The sequence below is a fragment of the Eleutherodactylus coqui genome, chromosome 1 (assembly GCF_035609145.1).
Source record: "Eleutherodactylus coqui strain aEleCoq1 chromosome 1, aEleCoq1.hap1, whole genome shotgun sequence".
Taxonomy (NCBI): domain Eukaryota; kingdom Metazoa; phylum Chordata; class Amphibia; order Anura; family Eleutherodactylidae; genus Eleutherodactylus; species Eleutherodactylus coqui.
This window is the reverse complement of record NC_089837.1, coordinates 304,197,968-304,220,076: the sequence shown is the minus strand read 5'-3', so window position 1 is coordinate 304,220,076 and position 22,109 is coordinate 304,197,968. Positions and strand designations below refer to the sequence as shown.

Genomic DNA, 22,109 nt, shown 5'->3' with positions numbered 1-22,109 from the left:
TATCATTTATTATTAATTTCAGAAATGTTTACATTTACTTGTTTTGTTGTCATATAACACGCTAATAGGTCTCATCTATCAATGTTGTCACAGGGAATAGCGTGTCCCGTTTTTACATGCACTGGAAGTCCCTGTTACACAGATGAATCATTAGCTAAAACTTCTGCCATGTCTACATGTTCCACATACTGTTCGGTAAGTGGCCTCTAATTCCAGAAGCGTAGGTGAAAAAATAGACTTATTGGAACTTTACAGCCATCCGTTACTTGCACAGAAGAAATTGATTGATTGTATTTGGTATCCACTACACATCATTCTAGCATTGTGCTACACTAGTCGGTAAGGGAGCGTTCCATAGCGTTTTCTGCGCTCTTCGGTACTCCAAGCAAAGTAGAAACAAATGGGAATCTTCTAAAATTGACACCAAAGAGGTGTTCGATTCACAATAGACGTTTCCTTATGGGGATTCTGTTACAGTGCTGTTTTCAGCAGCTGTTACAGAACCCCCGAGTGTAGTCACACAGCGAGTTAATAATATGTGAACTCTTCCTCGGGCAACATTTATACTGCGTTTCCTGTGCACATTAAACGTATATGGTAATATATAGATCACAAAAATGTAAAAACATGTAAAGGTATACCTTATTGGCAATATGCATTTAATTAAAAAATGTATACGTTTTTTATGAAGAAGAGGAGAATCTTGGAAAATTAAAGTTGTTTGTCTAGTAGTTTATTGGTCTTTCTCTGTCTATTTTTAAAATATATGCTTTCTAGAGGAAGAAACATATTTTGCCGTACAGCATACTGTACAATACATAAGACTATTGGAAAAAATGGTTAAAAAACAAACTAATGTGTGCTTTTTTTGCAGAACACAACAAGGGGCTGTTCACATTAAGATTCTCATGTATGTTAATATATACATTAATCATACATGAAAAAATGTACACAAATATATGCCAATTTAAGCATACCTGTATGGTTTTAAAACGTATGCATTAAATGGATAGCCATATGATTCTATACCTTTGTGTCTGTTGTGATGAAATGATACTTGTACATTGTCACCCATCTTTGCTTGTCATTCACCACCTTTCTGGTCTGGAAAAAGTTGAGTGGACTAAGGCTAGCTTCACAAGGGTGAGAAAATCATGCAAGATTTGTGTGTTGCGAGATGCACAGATCTTGCACAAATATGAACCCCCTTCTTTCGAATGGAATAATAGATATGAGCGGTTTCAATGGGTCCAGCAGCAGTATTGCATCATGTCCTAGGTGCATGCAGTGCGTTGCAATGCGAGGTTTCCCCTTTGAAAACAATGGGAGAAATTTTGCAATCCTCTGTCGCAGCTGTCAGCTGCCCGTGGAGTTTTGCTACTTCCTTGAAGTGATGCGAGGTTGTTTTGAGATAAAAAAAACCACCTCACATCCATGGGCAAATCACATGTTGGTGGGCACGATATCACACTCACCCATGTGAAGTTAGCTTAACTCTCCTTTGGCAGATGATTAAGTGTGTTTCCTGCCAAGCATAGCTCATCAAAATTCATTCAACTGCCTTTCACACCTCTACTAGAAGGGCTCTTGATCCTATTTGCTCCTTTTGTGACCAGCAAGGAAGCCCTTTGTTGTAGTGATAACAAAATTAGCATTTGCAGGAGATCCCATTGTCTCTCTGCTAGAGATGAGCGAACGTACTCGTCCGAGCTTGATATTCGTGCGAATATTAGGGTGTTCGGGATGCTCGTTACTCTTAACGAGCACCATGCGGTGTTCCGGTTACTTTCAGTTTCCTCTCTGAGACGTTAGCGCGCTTTTCTGGCCAATTGAAAGACGGAAGGCATTACAACTTCCCCCTGCGACGTTCAAGCCCTATACTACCCCCCTGCTGTGAGTGGCTGGGGCGATCAGATGTCACCCGAGTATAAAAGTCGGCCCCTCCCGCGGCTCGCCTCAGATGTCTTGTGAGTTAGCTGAGGGACAGTGGTATCCTGTTGGAGCTGCTGTAGGGAGAGTGTTAGGAGTTAGTGTAGGCTTCAAGAACCCCAACGGTCCTTCTCAGGGCCACATCTATCCGTGTGCAGTACTGTGGAGGGTGCTGTTAGCAGTGTTGCACAAATTTTTTTTTTTTCAAAATCGGCAGTCTGCAGAGCATTGCGCCTTGCATTAATAGTACAGGGACAGAAGTGGTGGTTAGGCAGGGAGAGTGTTAGGAGTGAGTGTAGGCTTCAAGAACCCCAACAGTCCTTCTTAGGGCCACATCTATCCGTGTGCAGTACTGTGCAGGCTGCTGTTAGCAGTGTTGCATTTTTTTTTCTTTTCAAAATCGGCTGTCTGCAGAGCATTGCGCCTTGCAGTAATACTACAGGGAGAGAATTGTGTAGGCAGGGCCAGAAGACATATCTTATCTGATTGAATATAGTCAGTGGGCCCTCCGTTTCCCAAAAAGGGAAACATTCAATTTGTCCTGCAGGCTTGCGCCAATTTATTTGCTGCCTGGGAAAAGTAACCGCTGTGCTGCACTTCATATAACTGCATTTCTGTGCAACACATATCTTATCTGATTGAATATAGTCAGTGGGCCCTCCGTTTCCCAAAAAGGGAAACATTCAATTTGTCCTGCAGGCTTGCGCCAATTTATTTGCTGCCTGGGAAAAGTAACCGCTGTGCTGCACTTCATATAACTGCATTTCTGTGCAACACATATCTTATCTGATTGAATATAGTCAGTGGGCCCTCCGTTTCCCAAAAAGGGAAACATTCAATTTGTCCTGCAGGCTTGCGCCAATTTATTTGCTGCCTGGGAAAAGTAACCGCTGTGCTGCACTTCATATAACTGCATTTCTGTGCAACACATATCTTATCTGATTGAATATAGTCAGTGGGCCTTTTCTTTTTAAAAAAAAGGGAAACATTCTATGTGCCCTGCCTCTGTCAGTCCTCAGCGTTCTGTGTACGTGTGTGGTGGGTGGAGATAGTAAACAAATCATACGCAGCCAGCTACGTTTAACAGCAGGCTTGCGCCAATTTATTTCCTGCCTGGGAAATCAAATCACTGGTAATACACCATGCTGAGGGGTAGGGGTAGGCCTATAGGACGTGGACGCGGGCGAGGACGCGGAGGCCCAAGTCAGGGTGTGGGCACAGGCCGAGCCAGTGCGGTGGCCAGGGGTAGAGGCAGGGCCAGACCGAATAACCCACCAACTGTTTCCCAAAGCGCCCCCTCGCGCCATGCCACCCTGCACAGGTCAAGGTGCTCTACGGTGTGGCAGTTTTTCACAGAGACGCCTGACGACCGATGAACAGTGGTGTGCAACCTTTGTCGCGCCAAGATCAGCTGGGGAGGCACCACCAACAGCATGCGCAGGCATATGATGGCCAAGCACCCCACAAGGTGGGACGATGCCCGTTCACCGCCTCTGGTTTGCACCACTGCCTCTCCCCCTGTGCCCCAACCTGCCACTGAGATCCAACCCCCCTCTGAGGACACAGGCACTACCATCTCCTGGCCTGCACCCACACCCTCACCTCCGCTGTCCTCGGCCCCATCCAGCAATGTCTCTCAGCGTAGCGTCCAGACGTCGCTAGCGCCACAGTTTGAGCGCAAGCGCAAGTACGACGCCACGCACCCGCACGCTCAAGCGTTAAACGTGCACATTGCCAAATTGATCAGCCTAGAGATGCTGCCGTATAGGCTTGTGGAAACGGAGGCTTTCAAAAGCATGATGGCGGCGGCGGCCCCGCGCTACTCGGTTCCCAGTCGCCACTACTTTTCCCGATGTGCCGTCCCAGGCCTGCACGACCACGTCTCCCGCAACATTGTACGCGCCCTCACCAACGCGGTTACTGCCAAGGTCCACTTAACAACAGATACGTGGACAAGCACAGGCGGCCAGGGCCACTATATCTCCCTGACAGCACATTGGGTGAATTTAGTGGAGGCTGGGACAGAGTCAGAGCCTGGGACCGCTCACGTCCTACCCACCCCCCGAATTGCGTGCCCCAGCTCGGTGGTGGTATCTGCGGGGGTGTATGCTTCCTCCACTAAACCACCCTCCTCCTCCTACGCAACCTCTGTCTCGCAATCAAGATCTGTCAGCAGCAGCACGTCGCCAGCAGTCGGTGTCACGCGGCGTGGCAGCACAGCGGTGGGCAAGCGTAAGCAGGCCGTGCTGAAACTACTCAGCTTAGGAGAGAAGAGGCACACGGCCCACGAACTGCTGCAGGGTCTGACAGAGCAGACCGACCGCTGGCTTGCGCCGCTGAGCCTCCAACCGGGCATGGTCGTGTGTGACAACGGCCGTAAGCTGGTGGCGGCTCTGCAGCTCGGCAGCCTCACGCACGTGCCATGCCTGGCCCATGTGTTTAATTTGGTGGTTCAGCGCTTTCTGAAAAGCTACCCCCACTTGTCATACCTGCTCGGAAAGGTGCGCCGGATCTGCGCACATTTCCGCAAATCACACACGCACGCTGCCACCCTGCGGACCCTGCAACATCGGTTTAATCTGCCAGTGCACCGACTGCTGTGCGACGTGCCCACACAGTGGAACTCTACGCTCCACATGTTGGCCAGACTCTATGAGCAGCGTAGAGCTATAGTGAAATACCAACTCCAACTTGCGCGGCGCAGTGGGAGTCAGCCTCCTCAATTATTTACAGAAGAGTGGGCCTGGTTGGCAGCCATCTGCCAGGTCCTTGGAAAATTTGAGGAGTCTACCCAGGTGGTGAGCGGCGATGCTGCAATCATTAGCGTCACCATTCCTCTGCTATGCATCTTGAGAAGTTCCCTGCAAAGCATAAAGGCAGACGCTTTGCGCTCGGAAACAGAGCCGGGGGAAGACAGTATGTCGCTGGATAGTCAGAGCACCCTCCTGTCTATATCTCAGCGAGTTCAGGAGGAGGAGGAGGAGCATGAGGAGGAGGGGGAAGAGACAGCTTGGCCCACTGCTGACGGTACCCATGCTGCTTGCCTGTCATCCTTTCAGCGTGTATGGCCTGAGGAGGAGGAAGAGGAGGAGGATCCTGAAAGTGATCTTCCTAGTGAAGACAGCCATGTGTTGCGTACAGGTACCCTGGCACACATGGCTGACTTCATGTTAGGATGCCTTTCTCGTGACCCTCGCGTTACACGCATTCTGGCCACTACGGATTACTGGGTGTACACACTGCTCGATCCACGGTATAAGGAGAGCCTTTGCACTCTCATTCCCGAAGAGGAAAGGGGTTCGAGAATGATGCTATACCACAGGGCGCTGGTGGACAAACTGATGGTAAACTTCCCATCCGACAGCGCTAGTGGCAGAAGGCGCAGTTACGAGGGCCAGGTAGCAGGGGAGGCGCAGAGATCAGGCAGCATGTACAGCGCAGGCAGGGGAACATTCTCCAAGGCCTTTGCCAGCTTTATGGCTCCCCAGCAAGACTGCGTCACCGCTCCCCAGTCAAGGCTGAGTCGGCGGGAGCACTGTAAAAGGATGGTGAGGGAGTACGTAGCCGATCGCACGACCGTCCTCCGTGATGCCTCTGCCACCTACAACTACTGGGTGTCGAAGCTGGACATGTGGCCTGAACTCGCGCTGTATGCCCTGGAGGTGCTTGCTTGTCCTGCGGCTAGCGTCTTGTCAGAGAGTGTGTTTAGTGTGGCTGGGGGAATCATCACGGATAAGCGTACCCACCTGTCAACCGACAGTGCCGACAGGCTTACACTCATCAAGATGAACAAAGCCTGGATTTCCCCAGACTTCTCTTCTCCACCAGCGGACAGCAGCGATACCTAAGCAATACGTAGGCTGCACCCGCGGATGGAAGCATCGTTCTCTCTCACCATCCAAAACGGGGACATTTCTGCTTCATCAATCTGTGTATAATATTCCTCCTCCTCCTCCTCCTCCTCCTCCTGCTCCTCCTCCTGAAACCTCACGTAATCACGCCGAACGGGCAATTTTTCTTAGGGCCACAAGGCTCACTCATATAATTTTTCTAAACTATTTTTATACGTTTCAATGCTCTTAAAAGCGTTGAAACTTTAACTTGAACCAATTTTTCGTTAAACTGGGCTGCCTCCAGGCCTAGTTACCACTTAAGCCACATTAACCAAAGCGATTAATGGGTTTCACCTGCCCTCTTGGTTGGCCATGGCCAATTTTTTGGATGTACATTAGTACTGTTGATACAGCAATTTTTGTGGGCCCTCGCCTACAGTGTAATCAAATGAATTTTTAGCCCACCTGCATTACAGCTGACGTTACATCCGCTGTGTTGGGCAATGCAATGGGATATTTTTATGTACCGCCGGTGGGTTCCAGGGAGCCACCCATGCTGTAGGTGCACACGGAGTTTAACCTACATGTGTCCACTTGTAAAGAACCCCAGTCTGACTGGGGCATGCAGTGTGGGCCGAAGCCCACCTGCATTAAGCACGACATTACTACCTCAGCTGTGTTGGGCAATGCAATGGGATATTTTTATGTACCGCCGGTGGCTTCCTGGCACCCACCCATGCTGTGGGTCCACAGAGAATTATAAATGCATCTGTTTCCACATCTAAAGAACCCCAGTCAGACTGGGGCATGCAGTGTGGGCCGAAGCCCACCTGCATTAAGCACGACATTACTACCTCAGCTGTGTTGGGCAATGCAATGGGATATTTTTATGTACCGCCGGTGGGTTCCAGGGAGCCACCCATGCTGTGGGTCCACAGGGACTTCACAATAGGGAGTTGTACCTGCCTGTGTCTATGAATTAAAAACCGCGGTCTGACTGGGGCATGCAGACACCTTGACAGAATGAATAGTGTGTGGCACATAGGTTCCCCATTGCTATGCCCACGTGTGCAGCTCCTGATGGCGGTGGCACAGGATTATATTTCTCATTGCTTCTGTACAGCATTGTGGGCTACCGCCCCGCCCCTTTTAAAGAGGGTCGCTGCCTAGCCGTGCCAACCCTCTGCAGTGTGTGCCTGCTTTTCCTGTGGCAGACGCACTTATAAATAGACATGAGTGTGGCGTGGCATGAGGGCAGCTGAAGGCTGCGCAGGGACAATTTGGTGTGCGCTGTGGACACAGGGTCGTGCAGGGGGGGTTGGGCAGCATGTAACCCAGGAGAAGTGGCAGCGGAGTGTCATGCAGGCAGTGATTGTGCTTTGTTGGAGGTAGTGTAGTGCTTAGCTAAGGTATCCATTGCTAATGAGGGCTTTTCAGAAGTAAAAGTTGTTGGGAGGGGGGGGGGGCCCACTCTTGCCGGTATTGTGGCTTAATAGTGGGACCTGTGAACTTGAGATGCAGCCCAACATGTAGCCCCTCGCCTGCCCTATCCGTTGCTGTGTCGTTCCCATCACTTTCTTGAATTGCCCAGATTTTCACACATGAAAACCTTAGCGAGCATCGGCGAAATACAAAAATGCTCGGGTCGCCCATTGACTTCAATGGGGTTCGTTACTCGAAACGAACCCTAGAGCATTGCGAAAATTTCGTCCCGAGTAACGAGCACCCGAGCATTTTGGTGCTCGCTCATCTCTACTCTCTGCCCCTCCAATATGACATCCTCCAGACTTGCTGACTGCGATTTCCCTCCACTGAGATAGGACAGGGAAAAAATTAATAATGGGGATTATGGATCATTCAAAGGTCCCAGCTCAACAGCAATTATATTTTTGAAACTGTGAGTGTACCATGGACACAGTGCATTCACTCCCATCATTGTGCAATCCCCAGAATGCACAGAATAACATACCTGCAAAGCTAATCATCTGTCACATCTCATGTTTGGCATCCACTTGCATGTTAATTCCTGAATCCTGATATAAAACATTGCGGCCATAGCTTCCTTGTTAGAGTGCCTCCTAGGGAAATATAGCCAAAATGTTATATTGGGTTTCCATCTGGAAGATCTGTGCATCTACTTAGCCAGTCTTCAGTGATGTCATGAATGTCATAAGGAGGACAGCAGAGGTGGGACACCCAGTGGCAGCATCTGGTTGAAACTGTGGTGGCTGACCTACCTGTGAAATAGTCAGTGGTGACAGCAAAGTGTGTTGGGGCGTGCTAGGCCGTGCAGAGTGTGATTTGGGCTACATCTTGCAGGATCAGGGGAGCTGGAAGTAAGCTGACCCTGCGGTCTTCCCCTGGGTCACAGGTTAGTGACTGTCGGTCCCAAAACCCCATTACTGTTACATCCGTTTTACATTTAAAACGTATATATTGTTAACTGCAAACATTTTTCTTAATAAACGTTTTGCAGATGAACACTTTTAAATACTTTTAAAGGAATTTAATAACAAAAAAATGTATATGTTAAACACATGGAAACATACAGTCATACACTTCCATTGACTGCAATATTAAATAAATATATACATTTCCATATACTTTTTTTGTGGGGCATAAAAACAAAAAAAGTTCACATATGTATGGGAATTAAAACAATCAAAAATATACACTTTTGAAGTATATTTGACCCATTCTAGCCTATAAGTATATGAAGCTGTACATTTTAATACTTTTTTTTGCATAAAAATGCATAACATTCAGATATGTTTACATCCTAGTGTGAATTGCCCCTCTGTGTGTTTTTTAAATGTGTATGTTTTCTAGATGGATAAATATATTGTGCAGAACGGCATACTGTTCAATAGGTCAAGCTATAGGAAAACAGTAAAAAGAAAGCGTAAACAAACGTATGTTTGTCTAGTTTTTTCCTATAAAACTCTTTGTATTTTCTATGTTTTAACAACATAAAAACGCGTATGTTTAGTGTATGTAGTAACGCAGTGTGAATGTTGCCCAAGCCAAAAGCTTCAACAAGGCTAAAATGTCAGTAAATGCTTTAGGAGCCCGTGTTACTGCAGGTAGAAAACTGCCGCACTACAGGACGGATGTCTCTCTGCAGCGCTGGAGGAAAGAACATGTGACCGGCTTCATTGCCGCTCATGTGTTCTTTCTTCAGCACTGCGGGGAGTCGTCCATCTTGAAGTACGGCCGTCTTTTTCCTGCAGTAAGGGCTCATATATGTAATATTAAGTTATCAGTTTTATTGACTCTACCTGGTATCCATTGGTAGTTGACAGTGGGGTTCAGACAGTTTCCTTTAATAAGAACTGTATTTTTCTTCCCATTCCAGATACTTCGTCACAACGATTCAGCTTATGAGTCTAGGTGTGATGAACATTGCATACATCACCTGTGTAATAATACAGTACAAAATGGATGTACTATGCAGTGCTGCAGTTCATCGGGATGCAAAGCGTTTCTTGAAAGTGGTAATAATGGTAGGCAACTCTAAAACAATATATATGTAACAGCACACAAAACGTACAATAGACATTGGAGAAAACAGAGAATTTCACAGAGGCAGAGCTGAGTGTATAAATGGGGGGGGGGGGGACATTGTGTGATTAAGTGCAACAATTGTGACGTTCCTGAAATGTTTTGTAAAACATTGGTATCTTCAGGGGAAATGGGACATTAAATAAGCAATGACTTTATTATGAATGGTTACGTCTCTGAGTAAAAGTTGTGCATTACATTTTATTAATCTTATAGGTACCATGGCTATGAGTACAGCTGCTCCTACCATGCCCACAACAACTTCCACAGCAAAACCAATTGTATATAGTGTAAGTATAAAGTAAAAGCCTATAACTGTTTGGAAAGTATTCCCTTACCTTATGACATCACAAAATAAATACTGTCATGCTACCAAGGGTTTGTGTATAAAGCCAGCTTTGTTGAATTGCTGCACTTCCTGTTCAATAATTACTATAAAAGGACCCATAAACTGCTATGAAGGGCCCTCGAAAATGTAACCTTCTCTTTATATTAGTTGTGTTGAGGTATTGAAAGGGCCACTCCAGCAAAAAACACATTTTCCATCCCTGCACATCTCATCTGATTGCTTGTCATGCTATGGAGGTCTTCTCTGTAGATTGCAGTCACTGTCATGCAGTGCGGCCTCCTGTCAGATAATTTATAGATCAGGCATCATCTTGATGGTGAAAGTTTTCCTGTCCCAAGCTACAGACTATAAATATACAGTCTGGAGGATGAGATGTAAGCTCCTCTATTTTAACTGTGTGACAGGAGTTGTGTGTCCATCATCAGTAACTGTAATAGGAGTGTCTGTGTCCCCCTCTGGGCAGTTTCTGTGGTAAGATCCATTTAATAGTGTCACACAGACTGAGAAATTGACTAGAAACTAAACACATAACCCCAAATAAATAAATCTGAGCTGGTCAGAATTAAAATCACATGACCATCTGAAGTGAAAGACGACAGGAGTTTCAGATTTGCAATGGGGGTTAGAAAACTTTAGTTGCAAGTGTTAATCGACTTGTGTTTTTTCTGATAGCCAGTGTGCTTATCACTTTATTTACCTAAAATGATATTTTTGAGCTGAAAAAGCTTTCTAAAGTTGTGACCACTAGGTTTCTCCCTGTTATAATTTTCTGCCCACTGCCTGTTGTCTAGTGAAGTCCATCACTAGAAAAAGACGTATAACAAAGACAGATAACAGGAAGTGCAGGTGGGTGTTATCTCATGCTGTCCATAGAAATCTATTGGGGGAAACTGCTGCAGGAGGGTGAGAGATGCAATCATGGTTGCTGCTAATAGTGATTTATAGCTACTGAATCATATCTACCCTGCTCAGTACTTCTTGAATGTCCTAAGTAAAGAAAAGTGGAGCAAGAAGAGCAGACAACCACGTATTTCTTGTTTTTCAATTCCCTTTACTGAATATTGTTTCTAACACAAAAATGGTACAGTATCCCTTTAACCCATTCCCACCACAGGGTGGTCCTGACAGGGAGGGACTTAGCGCAATAGGACGTACAGTTACACCCTGAGGATAGCGCGAGATCAGGAGAGATCCTGCGCTATCCATCAGCGAGCTCTGGCTGTCACCCATAGCCGACCTCCCGCCGCAACAGCGGTGGTGAATCGGCACAGCTACCTCCACTCTTAACCGCTATGTAAATCGCGGCATGTAAAGGGTTTACAGAGGGCACGCTCCCTCTGTGATGTCATCAGACTCTCGCGATATAGTCCTGCTTTGCCATTGCCTATGATCGGTGTAACAAGCGATAAGGCATTGCACGACAGCAGTCCTGCCCATGCCTTATCATAGCGATCTTAGGTGCTTTTGTACAAGTCCCCTACAGGGGCATAAAGTGTAAAAAACAGATAAAAATAATGTAAAGAAAAGAAAAATGTAACCCCCCCTTTTTTTCGTGCTTTTTTTTTCATATAAGGATAAAAAAAAGTTTGAAAAAATTAAAATCCTACAGATTTGGTATCTCAGTATCCATAATGACTCGTACAATAAATTTGCTGTGCCTTTTATCACGCACAGCAAAAAGTGTAAAAAAAAAATTCCTAAAAAACTGTGGCAAAATGCTAATTTTTTTCATTTTGCCTCACAAAAAACGCAATAAAAGTGATTTAAAAAGTCGTACGTACTCCAAAATGGTACCAATAAAAACTACACCTCGTCTCCCAAAAAATAAGCACTCACAGAGCTCTGTCTATGGAAAAATAAAAAAGTTATAGGACGTTGAATACAGCAAAAGAAAAAAATAATAATTTCCAAAAAAAGGAGTTTTATTGCGAAAAAGTGGAAAAACCTAAAAAAAATATAAGAATTTTGGTATCATTGTAATCGTACCGACCTGCAGAAAAGATTTATTATGTCATTTATGCTGCATGATTAACACTGTAAAAAAAACCAACAAAACAAATCTATGGTAGAATTGATAATATAATAATAATAATAATAAACTTTATTTGTATAGCGCCAACTTATTCCGCAGCGCTTTCAGGCATGGATAAATGCAAAACAATACAACAATTACAATATAAGGTACATTGGGTTAGATACAAATGGGTTGAGGGTGGTACAGGAGGTGCAGGGGGTGGTGAACACAGGCAATAGGAAATATTATGTACAGATCATTTATCAGAAGGCAAACAGGGTGGGGCACCATAGGGAGGGGCGAGGGACTAGGTCAGGAGATTTGGTATGCTTCCCTGAAGAGGTGCGTTTTTAAGGCACGTCTGAAATTTCGTGCATCGGGAATTGTCCGGATGCCTTGGGGTAGAGCATTCCAGAGGATGGGTGCTGCTCTGGTGAAGTCCTGTAGGCGAGCATGAGAGGTTCGTATTACAGGGGTGTTTAGTCTGAGTGTGTTAGCCGATCGGAGTGAGCGGGCTGGGTGGTGTACTGACAGTAGGGAGGCGATGTATGGTGGCGCAGCGCCATGCAGAGCTTTGTGAGTGAGGTAGAGGAGTTTAAATTTAGTTCTGCAGTGGATGGGCAGCCAATGCAGCGACTGGCATAATGCAGAGGCGTCTGAATAACGACTGGATAGAAAAATGAGTCTAGCTGCTGCATTTAGTATGGATTGGAGCGTAGCGAGTCTAGTGCGGGGGAGGCCAATGAGTAGCGAGTTGCAGTAGTCAAGCCGGGAGTGGATGAGCGCAACCACGAGCGTCTTTAGCGTGTCCGTGGTTAGGAACGGACGTATTTTAGCAATATTTCTGAGGTGCATGTGGCATGTTTGGGCCAGAGATTGGATATGGGGGGCAAAGGAGAGGTCAGAGTCCAGTGTGACCCCAAGGCATCGGGCATGCCGTCTGGGGGTTATGATGGTGCCAGACACTGGAATGGAGATGTTGAGGGGAGGTCGGTTAGAAGGTGGAAAGACAAGGAGGTCAGTTTTAGAGAGGTTTAGTTTGAGAAAAAGGGAGGACATAGTGTTAGAGACAGCGGACAGACAGTCGGTGATATTTTGGAGGAATGGTCCAGAGATCTCACGAGAGGAGGTGTATAGTTGGGTGTCGTCAGCATAGAGATGGTATTGGAGGCCGAATCTGTGGATGGTTTGTCCAATTGGGGCAGTATAGATAGAGAAAAGAAGGGGACCAAGGACCGAGCCCTGGGGTACCCCGACAGCGAGAGGAAGTGGAGCAGAGATAGAACCAGCAAAGGAAACACTGAAAGAGCGGTCAGAGAGGTAGGAGGAGAACCAGGAGAGAGCAGTATCCTTTAGACCAATAGAGTGGAGCATAGTGAGAAGGAGATTATGGTCGACAGTGTCAAATGCAGCAGACAGGTCAAGGAGGATTAGTAGAGAGTAATCACCTCTCGACTTTGCAGTCATCAGGTCATTTGTTACTTTTGTAAGGGCAGTTTCGGTCGAGTGTAGAGAGCGGAAACCAGACTGGAGGGGGTCGAGGAGTGAGTTGTCAGAGAGAAAGCGAGTAAGCCGGGAGTAGACCAGGCGTTCCAGTAATTTGGAAATAAAGGGGAGGTTTGAGACGGGTCGGTAGTTAGCAGCATTAGTCGGGTCCAGGGTTGGTTTTTTAAGCAGAGGGGATATAATGGAGTGTTTGAATGAGGAGGGAAAAGTGCCAGAGGTTAGGGAGAGGTAATTGATGCGTTTTCTCTCCCTGCTATCCAAAAAGAAAATATATAAAAGTTTTACAATATAGTCTATGTACCCAAAAATGTCACCAATAAAAACTACAGTTCGCCACGCAAAAAAGAAGCCCTTATACGGCTGTGTTATGGCTTTTGACAAATCGAGATGAAAATCCCCCAAAAATTGTTGCATCCTTAAAGGGGTGGTCTCGCGAAACCAAGTGGGGTTATACACTTCCGTATGGCCATATTAATGCACTTTGTAATGTACATTGTGCATTAAATATGAGCCATACAGAAGTTATTCCACTTACCTGTTCCGTTGCTAGCGTCCTCGTCTCCATGGTTCCGTCTAAATTCGCTGGCAGCTTGCTTTTTTAGACGCGCTTGCGCAGTCCGGTCTTCTCCATTCAGCACGAGCCGCTTCAGTGTGCTCCCCGCTACAGCTCTTCTGCGCATGCGCAGACGAGCTGTCACTGCTCGGGAGCGCGCTGAAGCGGCCATTCTGCACCATCCTCTGTTAGAGGAAGGTGCAGAAACTGGAGCTGCCCAGCGGAGAAGACCAGCCCAGCCCAGCCGCCCCGAGAAGCCTCCCAGGTAAGTGATGGGTCGGGGGGGGGCTGCCGCTGCGCCGGGCTGCGCCGGGGGGGGCTGCCGCTGCGCCGGGGGGGGGGGCTGTCGCTAGGCCGGGGGGGCTGCCGCTGCGCCGGGGGAGCTAGCGCTAGGCCGGGGGGGCTGTCGCTGCGATGGGGGGGGCTGTCGCTAGGCCGGGGGGGCTGTCGCTAGGCCGGGGGAGCTAGCGCTAGGCCGGGGGGGCTGTCGCTGCGATGGGGGGGGCTGTCGCTAGGCCGGGGGGGCTGTCGCTAGGCCGGGGGAGCTAGCGCTAGGCCGGGGGGGGCTGTCGCTAGGCCGGGGGGGCTGCCGCTGCGCCGGGGGAGCTAGCGCTAGGCCGGGGGGGCTGTCGCTGCGCCGGGGGGGGGGGCTGTCGCTAGGCCGGGGGGGCTGCCGCTGCGCCGGGGGAGCTAGCGCTAGGCCGGGGGGGGCTGTCGCTAGGCCGGGGGGGCTGCCGCTGCGCCGGGGGAGCTAGCGCTAGGCCGGGGGGGCTGTCGCTGCGATGGGGGGGGCTGTCGCTAGGCCGGGGGAGCTAGCGCTAGGCCGGGGGGGCTGTCGCTAGGCCGGGGGGGCTGCCGCTGCGATGGGGGGGGCTGTCGCTAGGCCGGGGGAGCTAGCGCTAGGCCGGGGGGGCTGTCGCTAGGCCGGGGGGGCTGCCGCTGCGATGGGGGGGGCTGTCGCTAGGCCGGGGGAGCTAGCGCTAGGCCGGGGGGGCTGTCGCTAGGCCGGGGGGGCTGCCGCTGCGCCGGGGGGGCTGTCGCTGCGATGGGGGAACTAGCGCTGGGGAGCCGGGGGCTAGCGCCGCTTACCTGCTGCCTGGCGGTGGGCGTCTGGTCGGCGTCTGGTCGGCGGCTGCGATGCGTCCGGTTGCCATGGAGACACAGCTGGCGGCGTCTCGGGAGCGCGCACGTCGGGCTGAAGCAAGGGCTGTACACTTTGGGAGAAGAACCGGCGGCCATCTTTGGAAAAGTTTTTAAAAGTTGCTGAAACGCTGGAACAGTGAGTAGAAACCGGCTTTAAAAGTCATTTAAACGGGTGCTTAGTTTTGTATGCTGAATAAGGGGGACTGGGCAAAAAAAAAAATTAACTGCTTCCTCGAGACATCTCCTTTAAGCCATGTACTTAAGGCATTAAGTACTGCTTCACCTATATCCACACAGTATTGGCAACTTTCAGCAAAAAGAATGAATAACCAGTGTTGTAGGCACGATTAATACTTGTAATAACGTCACTATGGTGCACACAGTTTCAGGTAAAGAGGAGATGGGGTAAGTTGAATTTAGACTTGTCATTACTGTAGGGCAGCTCAACAGAATTCAACTGCAGCCACACTGAGGGATATGCGTTTTTAGCACCTCAGTGGTCCAAAATGTCTAGTGAGAGGCCTATGACATGGGTCAGGTGGGATATAGTTTTCCCTCTGGGAGAGCATCTAGAAGATATGAGGAAACTTATAAGGCTATGCATACCCACTTAGGAAATTTATGCAAATTGAAAGATAGAACAATGCCTCTACAGCGCCAACTATTGGAAGGCAGCATTCTTGCAAGTCAATGTCAGACCTTTTAACAAGCCTTATAACAATGACTAGGAGTATGAACCAAAGTCAGAGTCTTTTCATAAAGGAAAAGACAAACCATACACAGACATCTGTTTCGGGGTATTTCCCCTTCATCAATGTGCAGTAGGTTCACTAGCTTGGCTAGTGAGAGGCCTATAGATATGGGTCAGGAAGAGTATCATTTCCCCTTAGGGAGAGCATGTAGAAGGCGTGAAGAGACATATAAAGGTCATGCATGCCCCTCTGGGAAATATGCAAATGGCAAGATAGAAGAATGCCTTTACAGCAACACCTATTGCAAGGCAGCATTCCAGCAGGAGAGACACTTAACGTGTTACATTGTTGTTCGGCCAGTGGCCTAGTTTTGACCTTGCTGTTTATGACTCCTTGCCCACAGCACTTTTTTCTCTCACAGCAGCTGTCAGAGGGAAAGATGCTCACAAATGAGTACCCTCACAATGGTGCTAACCCTCTTCGGTAACTGTGTCACTCACTGTTTTCACTTTTCAACTGCACATTACTCACAATGCATCTTGGCATTACCCAGCCATGTACTGTATACACTTTACCGGCTCCCTACACAAGCAACGTGGCATGTATGTGCCCTTGCATTCACATGTTGTTGTGAGGAACTGTGGTCAAGTTCTCCACCAATATGGATTCTAGGGCTGTTCTTCCCAAGCACCATATTAATTAGGCGGAAGTCTACTTAATGCACTTCACATTACCACAGAACTGGGTTCTTGCTGCACAATGGAATGCATAGGTTAAAAACAGACATTTTCCTACGGACTCCTCCTATAAACCAAAATTATGCACAAAACAAAGTGTAACAAAACATGGCACCATAACTGGACCACACCCCCATTACCAATGGGGTTTCTTCATTTTTTACACTCTTATGAGCCACTTCTTCTCCCCTCTGCCTCCTGCAATGATCATTCATTCTGAAACACTGCTAAAATCCAACTTTACATAGATCAACTCACTGAGAGATCAAGTTACATAGAAGCCTATGGAGAGGGAAGGGGGATAGTAGGAAGCAGTTGTAACACATACATGGGGGCACTGTGCATACCTGTCCAAGGTTCATGCTGTCTGTTGTTCGGGCAGCATGAACCCAGTGTTAGAGGTTCTGTTTAAGAAGCTCGAAAATACGCCAGTCTGAAATCTATGCCACCTATGAGGTGACATAGATGTCAGCTATATTTTATGGAAGTTTCCAGTATAAATGATAGTAAATCTGACATTTCACATGGGGCCATGCCCCCTCCTTCCAACCCACACCCCCTTTTTCATCACTTTCCAAAGGTGGAGAGAAGAGGTAAAAGTCTCAAATCTTCGCACAAATATGGTGCGACAAAATTCACAACTTTTTATATGTCCTTAAATTGGTGTAAACTGGTTGATACCACTGTCTTAACCTTAAGAGTGAAATGTATGTTTAACACCCCCACCTCCCCCTTGCTTAAATGGTTTACAGATTCCAACATTTATTCTCTTCCCAACCAGGAAGTTTTTCATACTATGTAATTTCCACATACTTGCGTATTGTATGTTATTTTTTCTTTCTTTTTATTTAATCGTAGGATAAGATATGTAGATCATTTAAGTGTGATGGGATGGACTGCTTCAAAAATCAGGCTGCTGCACCGACAAAACGATGTCAAGTTGGGATAAACAATTGTGAGGTAATTGATACATAATAATTTCAATTTTTTAAACATATTGTATATCACATTCAGTACAGCTTTTTCTTTTAGTATATAAGCAAACATAAAAGTGGGGAAACAAGGGATCTGACCCTAACCTACTAATATGAAAAGACCCTACCTAAAAACGGAACTCTCACCCTGATGAGGGCAGACCCATGTCAGGAACCTGAAGCAAGTATGACTCTCCTTAGATGATGACAGGGAATGTTGCAAAGGTTAGATGTTTCACAAGTATATGAAGCACATATGTACAGGAGATAAAATGTAACAGCACCCCAGATAATAGAAATCACCAGACAGATTTATATGAACTGAGAATGAGCCACAGACTAGACCAGAATCACCTTCAGACTAAGAGTATAACTGGCATCCTCTGTGAGGAGGAGCCAGAATAAATGTATACAAACTAAAGCTGATTGGCTGGCTGGGATACACACCTCCCAGCCATCCAATCTATCCACATACCAGTAGAGAAGTGTCTCCATGGGTTTCCAGCACTGAAATGGCAATGAGGATCACAATCCGGCAACATAGCTGCGAGTCATGACACACAGGCAAGTTTGATTTTGGTAGAAGAAAAACTGACTGATTTCACTGTGAGTGTATGTGCATTTTTCATCAGTTTTCGTTCAGTTTTTGCATTTTAATGCATGAGTGTCATCCAAGTATAATCCATTTTTTTCTATGAAAAAAATAGCACTTGTGACTACTACACACATTGACTTTACTCGGTGAAAGTTCTGTCCAAGTTTCAAACTCAGACAGAAATTCTCTGTTTGAATATAGCCTTAAAGGGAACCCGTCATTTACATTTTTAAGCTGTTCTAACTGAGGACAACATAAAGTAGTGACAGACGCATTGATTTCAGTGTCCTGTCAGTTGTAGAGCAATGTACAGTGGTTTTTAAGAACTTAAAGGTTGTTTCTGCAGCTCTCAGGAAGAGATGAACCCACTTTATTCATGAGATGCTGTTAGCCTCATCCAACCTCCATGATGGGCAGTTTTTCACCTATGCACTACATATTGAGAAAACTGGACACATATAAACTGATCGCTTCTCTTGCTGAAAGCCGCAGGAACAAGCTTTGAGTTCTTAAAGTACCTGACAGGTTCCCTTTAAGTGTGTGGGAACTGTACATGCAATAGCATCATAGGCCACTGAGGGAGCTTTATGTTTCCCGCAGCATATCATCTCGGTACAATGCAGTAGCAGCCCTGGCAAACTGATAACCCTTGTCAATCAACTATTGATGACTTATTCTGAGCATAGCTCATCAGTTCAGCCCTGGAAAACCTTTAAATATATAATGCCGGTACATTTTTTTGCTCTATATTTTATGTTAGAATTAGAGATGAGCGAACGTTCTCGTTTAGGGCGATTTCGCAATCGAGCACCGCTTTTTCGTGTAACTGACTACTCGGGCGAAAAGGTTCGGGGGGCGCCGGGGGGCGGCGTGGTGGAGCGGGGGGTAGCAGTGGGGAACAGGGGGGAGCTCTCTCTCTTCCCTACCCACCCCCACTCCCCTCTGCAACCCTCCACTCACCCCCGGCGGCCCCCAAATCTTTTCGCCCGAGTAGTCAGTTACTCAAAAAAAGCGGTGCTCGATTGCGAAATCGCCCTAAACGAGTATGTTCGCTCATCTCTAGTTAGAATCATTAACAACTTCAAAAGGGTCTATGATCCAGGGGATTAATCACATTGCCAGATTAGAGTCAGGAAGGAATTTTTTCCCTTAAAATTGGCTTTTTACCTCATTGCTTTTTTTTGCCTTCCTCTGGATCAATATTGGAGGGGTAATAGGCTGAACTGGATGGAAATGTGCCTTTTTTGGCTTTACATACTATGACACTATATTGGCAGAAAACCCTTGTAATATGAATGGGCACACGTTCATAAAATGTATTGGAAGAACTTGGATAGGCTGCCATCGGTCATTTTTAGGTAGGTTAGGTCTGTGCTGGAGCAGAGTATTTAGTGTCAAGTACTGAATCAGGTAAGCCTTTCCCAAAGCTTTTCTTCAGGAAAAACTTTCCACTATCTCCTAAAACAGGATTGTGCACTATCTTTAGCACTTAACATACTGATCTAGCATGGACCTTTAATACAGACATGTGCAACCAAACTAAAAAATGTTGTTTTTTTTCCATGCAGTTGCAAAAAACTATGAGAAATGGTGCCGTCTCTTACGAGGGGGGCTGCAGTAATACCTGTTCCTCAAGCACTAAATCCTGCGCAGCCATCACTAATGGCAACTGCTTCCAGGAATGCTGTAATGCTACAAAGGCTGCATGCTGCATGAAACTAGATGGCCAGGTATACTTTAACACTGCCACACTAGTCCGGAAAGGATCAATCCTGAAAATATTCACTTGTGCCTTCTTGGTTATTTTCATCTCCCGTTTCATTTCTTCATTTGTGTGAAGGTAGATTTTCTTTTTAGATAATGTGGATTGCAGATGTATTTTCCTGAGAATTTGTGTTTCATCTGTGTTACCCAGAACCAAAGTACATGCCTAGGCTTTCATTGAGGCATCATACGTAATGTAACGTCAACATATTGCTGGATTTGGGGTCTAATCATGTGAAATGCATATATTACACTATACCCCTAGGAAACTATGAAAAGAGATGAATTAAAATATTTATATTGTTTTTAGCCCACGTGGCATTTTTTTTAAACTTTCTTCACTGTGTAACAAATTTACATTTCTCCATAACTAAAAAAAACAAGCAACTGTGATTTTAGAACAATCTCAGGCATTATACACAGGACCATATTCCAAATTCTTCGAATATAATATGGAGGTTTTCTTTGCATGCACTCTGGGTGAAGCCATGCCACTTATCTATGTCTCAAAACAGTAAGGGCTCTTGCAGATTAGCATTTTTCTTGCGCATTTTTTTCAAGTGATATCGCTGCATTTTTTTAACGTGAATGTAAATGGGACTTTCTAATGTTAAAAACGCATCGCACAAAAATCGCAAAGCACAAACTTGCGATTTTTGTGTGATGCGTTTTTAACATTAGAAAGTCCCATTTGCATTTGCGTAAATAAAATGCAGCAATATTGCGTGAAAAAAATGGCTGTGATTGGTTCATCAACCAATCACCGTTCACGAGCACGAGGGTGCTTGTGAACCAATCACAGCCAGCCCTTCCTGGAGTGGGGGATTTTGATCCTTCAATCCAGAAGACTAAAGGCATAGCCTTTTTTTCTGCCACTAGGGCTTATTTTTGGGGTAGGGCCTATATTTCAAGCCAGCCCCCCCCCGAAAATCTTTGCATGTGGTGCTACAAAGTCGCGCGACTTGTGACTTTGTAGTTTCACAAAATTGCAGTATTGCCGCAAAAAATGCAGCGATACTGCACGGACCACCAATACAATATCACTGTGATTTTCTCGCAGTGATATTGTGTCGCTCGTGTGAAGGAGGCCTAAGGAGCAAAGTGAGGCAAATTTAAAGAGGCCTTTTTTTTGTATTCATTTAAAAGTACTAGAGTATACTTAAAAAAAAAAAGTTTTGACATTTTGGGATTTTGTACCTAACTGGTATTTTTGTTGCATTCAAAGCTATTTGCTGGAAGCTTTTAATTCAAAATAAATTTTATTGTTTAGCAAGTTATTAATGATACATGATATTTCACATGCGCTTTATAGCTGTATAGTAGAAATCTGATAGATTGCAAGACTGAAAATGGGGTGATAACCAATAAGTAGGATAAAAGGAAAATATAAGGAAAGAAATCGTGGTCTTGGTTCACAATGTAATGCATTCAATTTGTGTCTTCACATATACATGAGGCGAAGGGTATAAGCTCTCGGAACCACTTTAAGCAAAGATTGTCGAACTGAGGACCGACTCATGCTGCCCATATTACAAAAACCCAATGAGTGCCATCCTTCAGGGTATTCAATAAGTATATCCCAAGAATTTGAGCCATTTAGCCCACTTTCTCTTGAACCTCTCCATCTGGTCTAGTTTTGCTGAAGGTTTTTAAGCTACCCGTCACTGACACACCATGCCACTTACACTTGATCATCTATTTTCATAGTTTTCTATTGAACAATTTGTGTTATTTTACTGCAAAATTAAACATACGCGATGTCAAAATAATTTTATGTGAAGTATACATTGTAATATTCACAAGTATATATAAATATCCTTCCAGGGATCAAATGTAGCAAAATAAATAACATATTTGTTCTTTATAAAGTCTGTTGGACAAAAGTGCAATAAACCATTTAGATTCCCTTTTTTTACATTTATAGCATGCAGCTAGGGCTTGTTCCCACCAGCGCTTGAGATTTCCGTTCCTCTATTCCATTTTTGCAGCTTAGAATTGGAAATATTTGTTTTTGTAAAGTAAAAACGTCCAATGAAATCAATGCAGAACAAAACGAAAAAGGTTTAATTCCATTTGATTTCCATTTTTCTGCTCCAGAAACGGAAAAGAGGAAAGGAAATCTCTAACACTTGTGGGAACAAACCTGTTAGTTACAGTTTGTGATTGCATAGAATTCAATGTAACTTCTGTTGTAATGTATATAAAAACTGGTTCATTTTCAGCAGTACAAGGATTTGTAATTAGATTTGTGACAATGAATGTAGATAGAAACAATATAAGCAAGCTAATGCAAAAAACTAAATGTATCATGATGACCTAATATTTTTAGCATCGTCATAACAGACATGTCTAGTTCTAACTAGTCTGTTAGAGCCAATTGCTGAAGCAGGAGCCTGGATAAGGGTTCGTTCACATCAGCACCTGAGATTCCATTTGGAATACCTGTCACTGATTTCTGG

General features: G+C 45.7%; 1 protein-coding gene across 1 annotated transcript in view; it reads left to right on the top strand.

Annotated features, from left to right (window-relative positions):
* Positions 1-20,225, top strand: part of LOC136611959 (uncharacterized) — a 67,195-nt gene extending 46,970 nt beyond the window's left edge. Inside the window, exons 5-9 of the mRNA XM_066591967.1 lie at positions 94-195; positions 9,118-9,265; positions 9,540-9,613; positions 17,176-17,277; positions 19,455-20,225. Coding sequence (XP_066448064.1) covers positions 94-195; positions 9,118-9,265; positions 9,540-9,613; positions 17,176-17,277; positions 19,455-19,724 — 696 coding nt within the window. The 3' untranslated portion in view covers positions 19,725-20,225. The remainder of the gene's footprint in view (positions 1-93; positions 196-9,117; positions 9,266-9,539; positions 9,614-17,175; positions 17,278-19,454) is intronic.
* Positions 20,226-22,109: the final 1,884 nt, after the last annotated feature.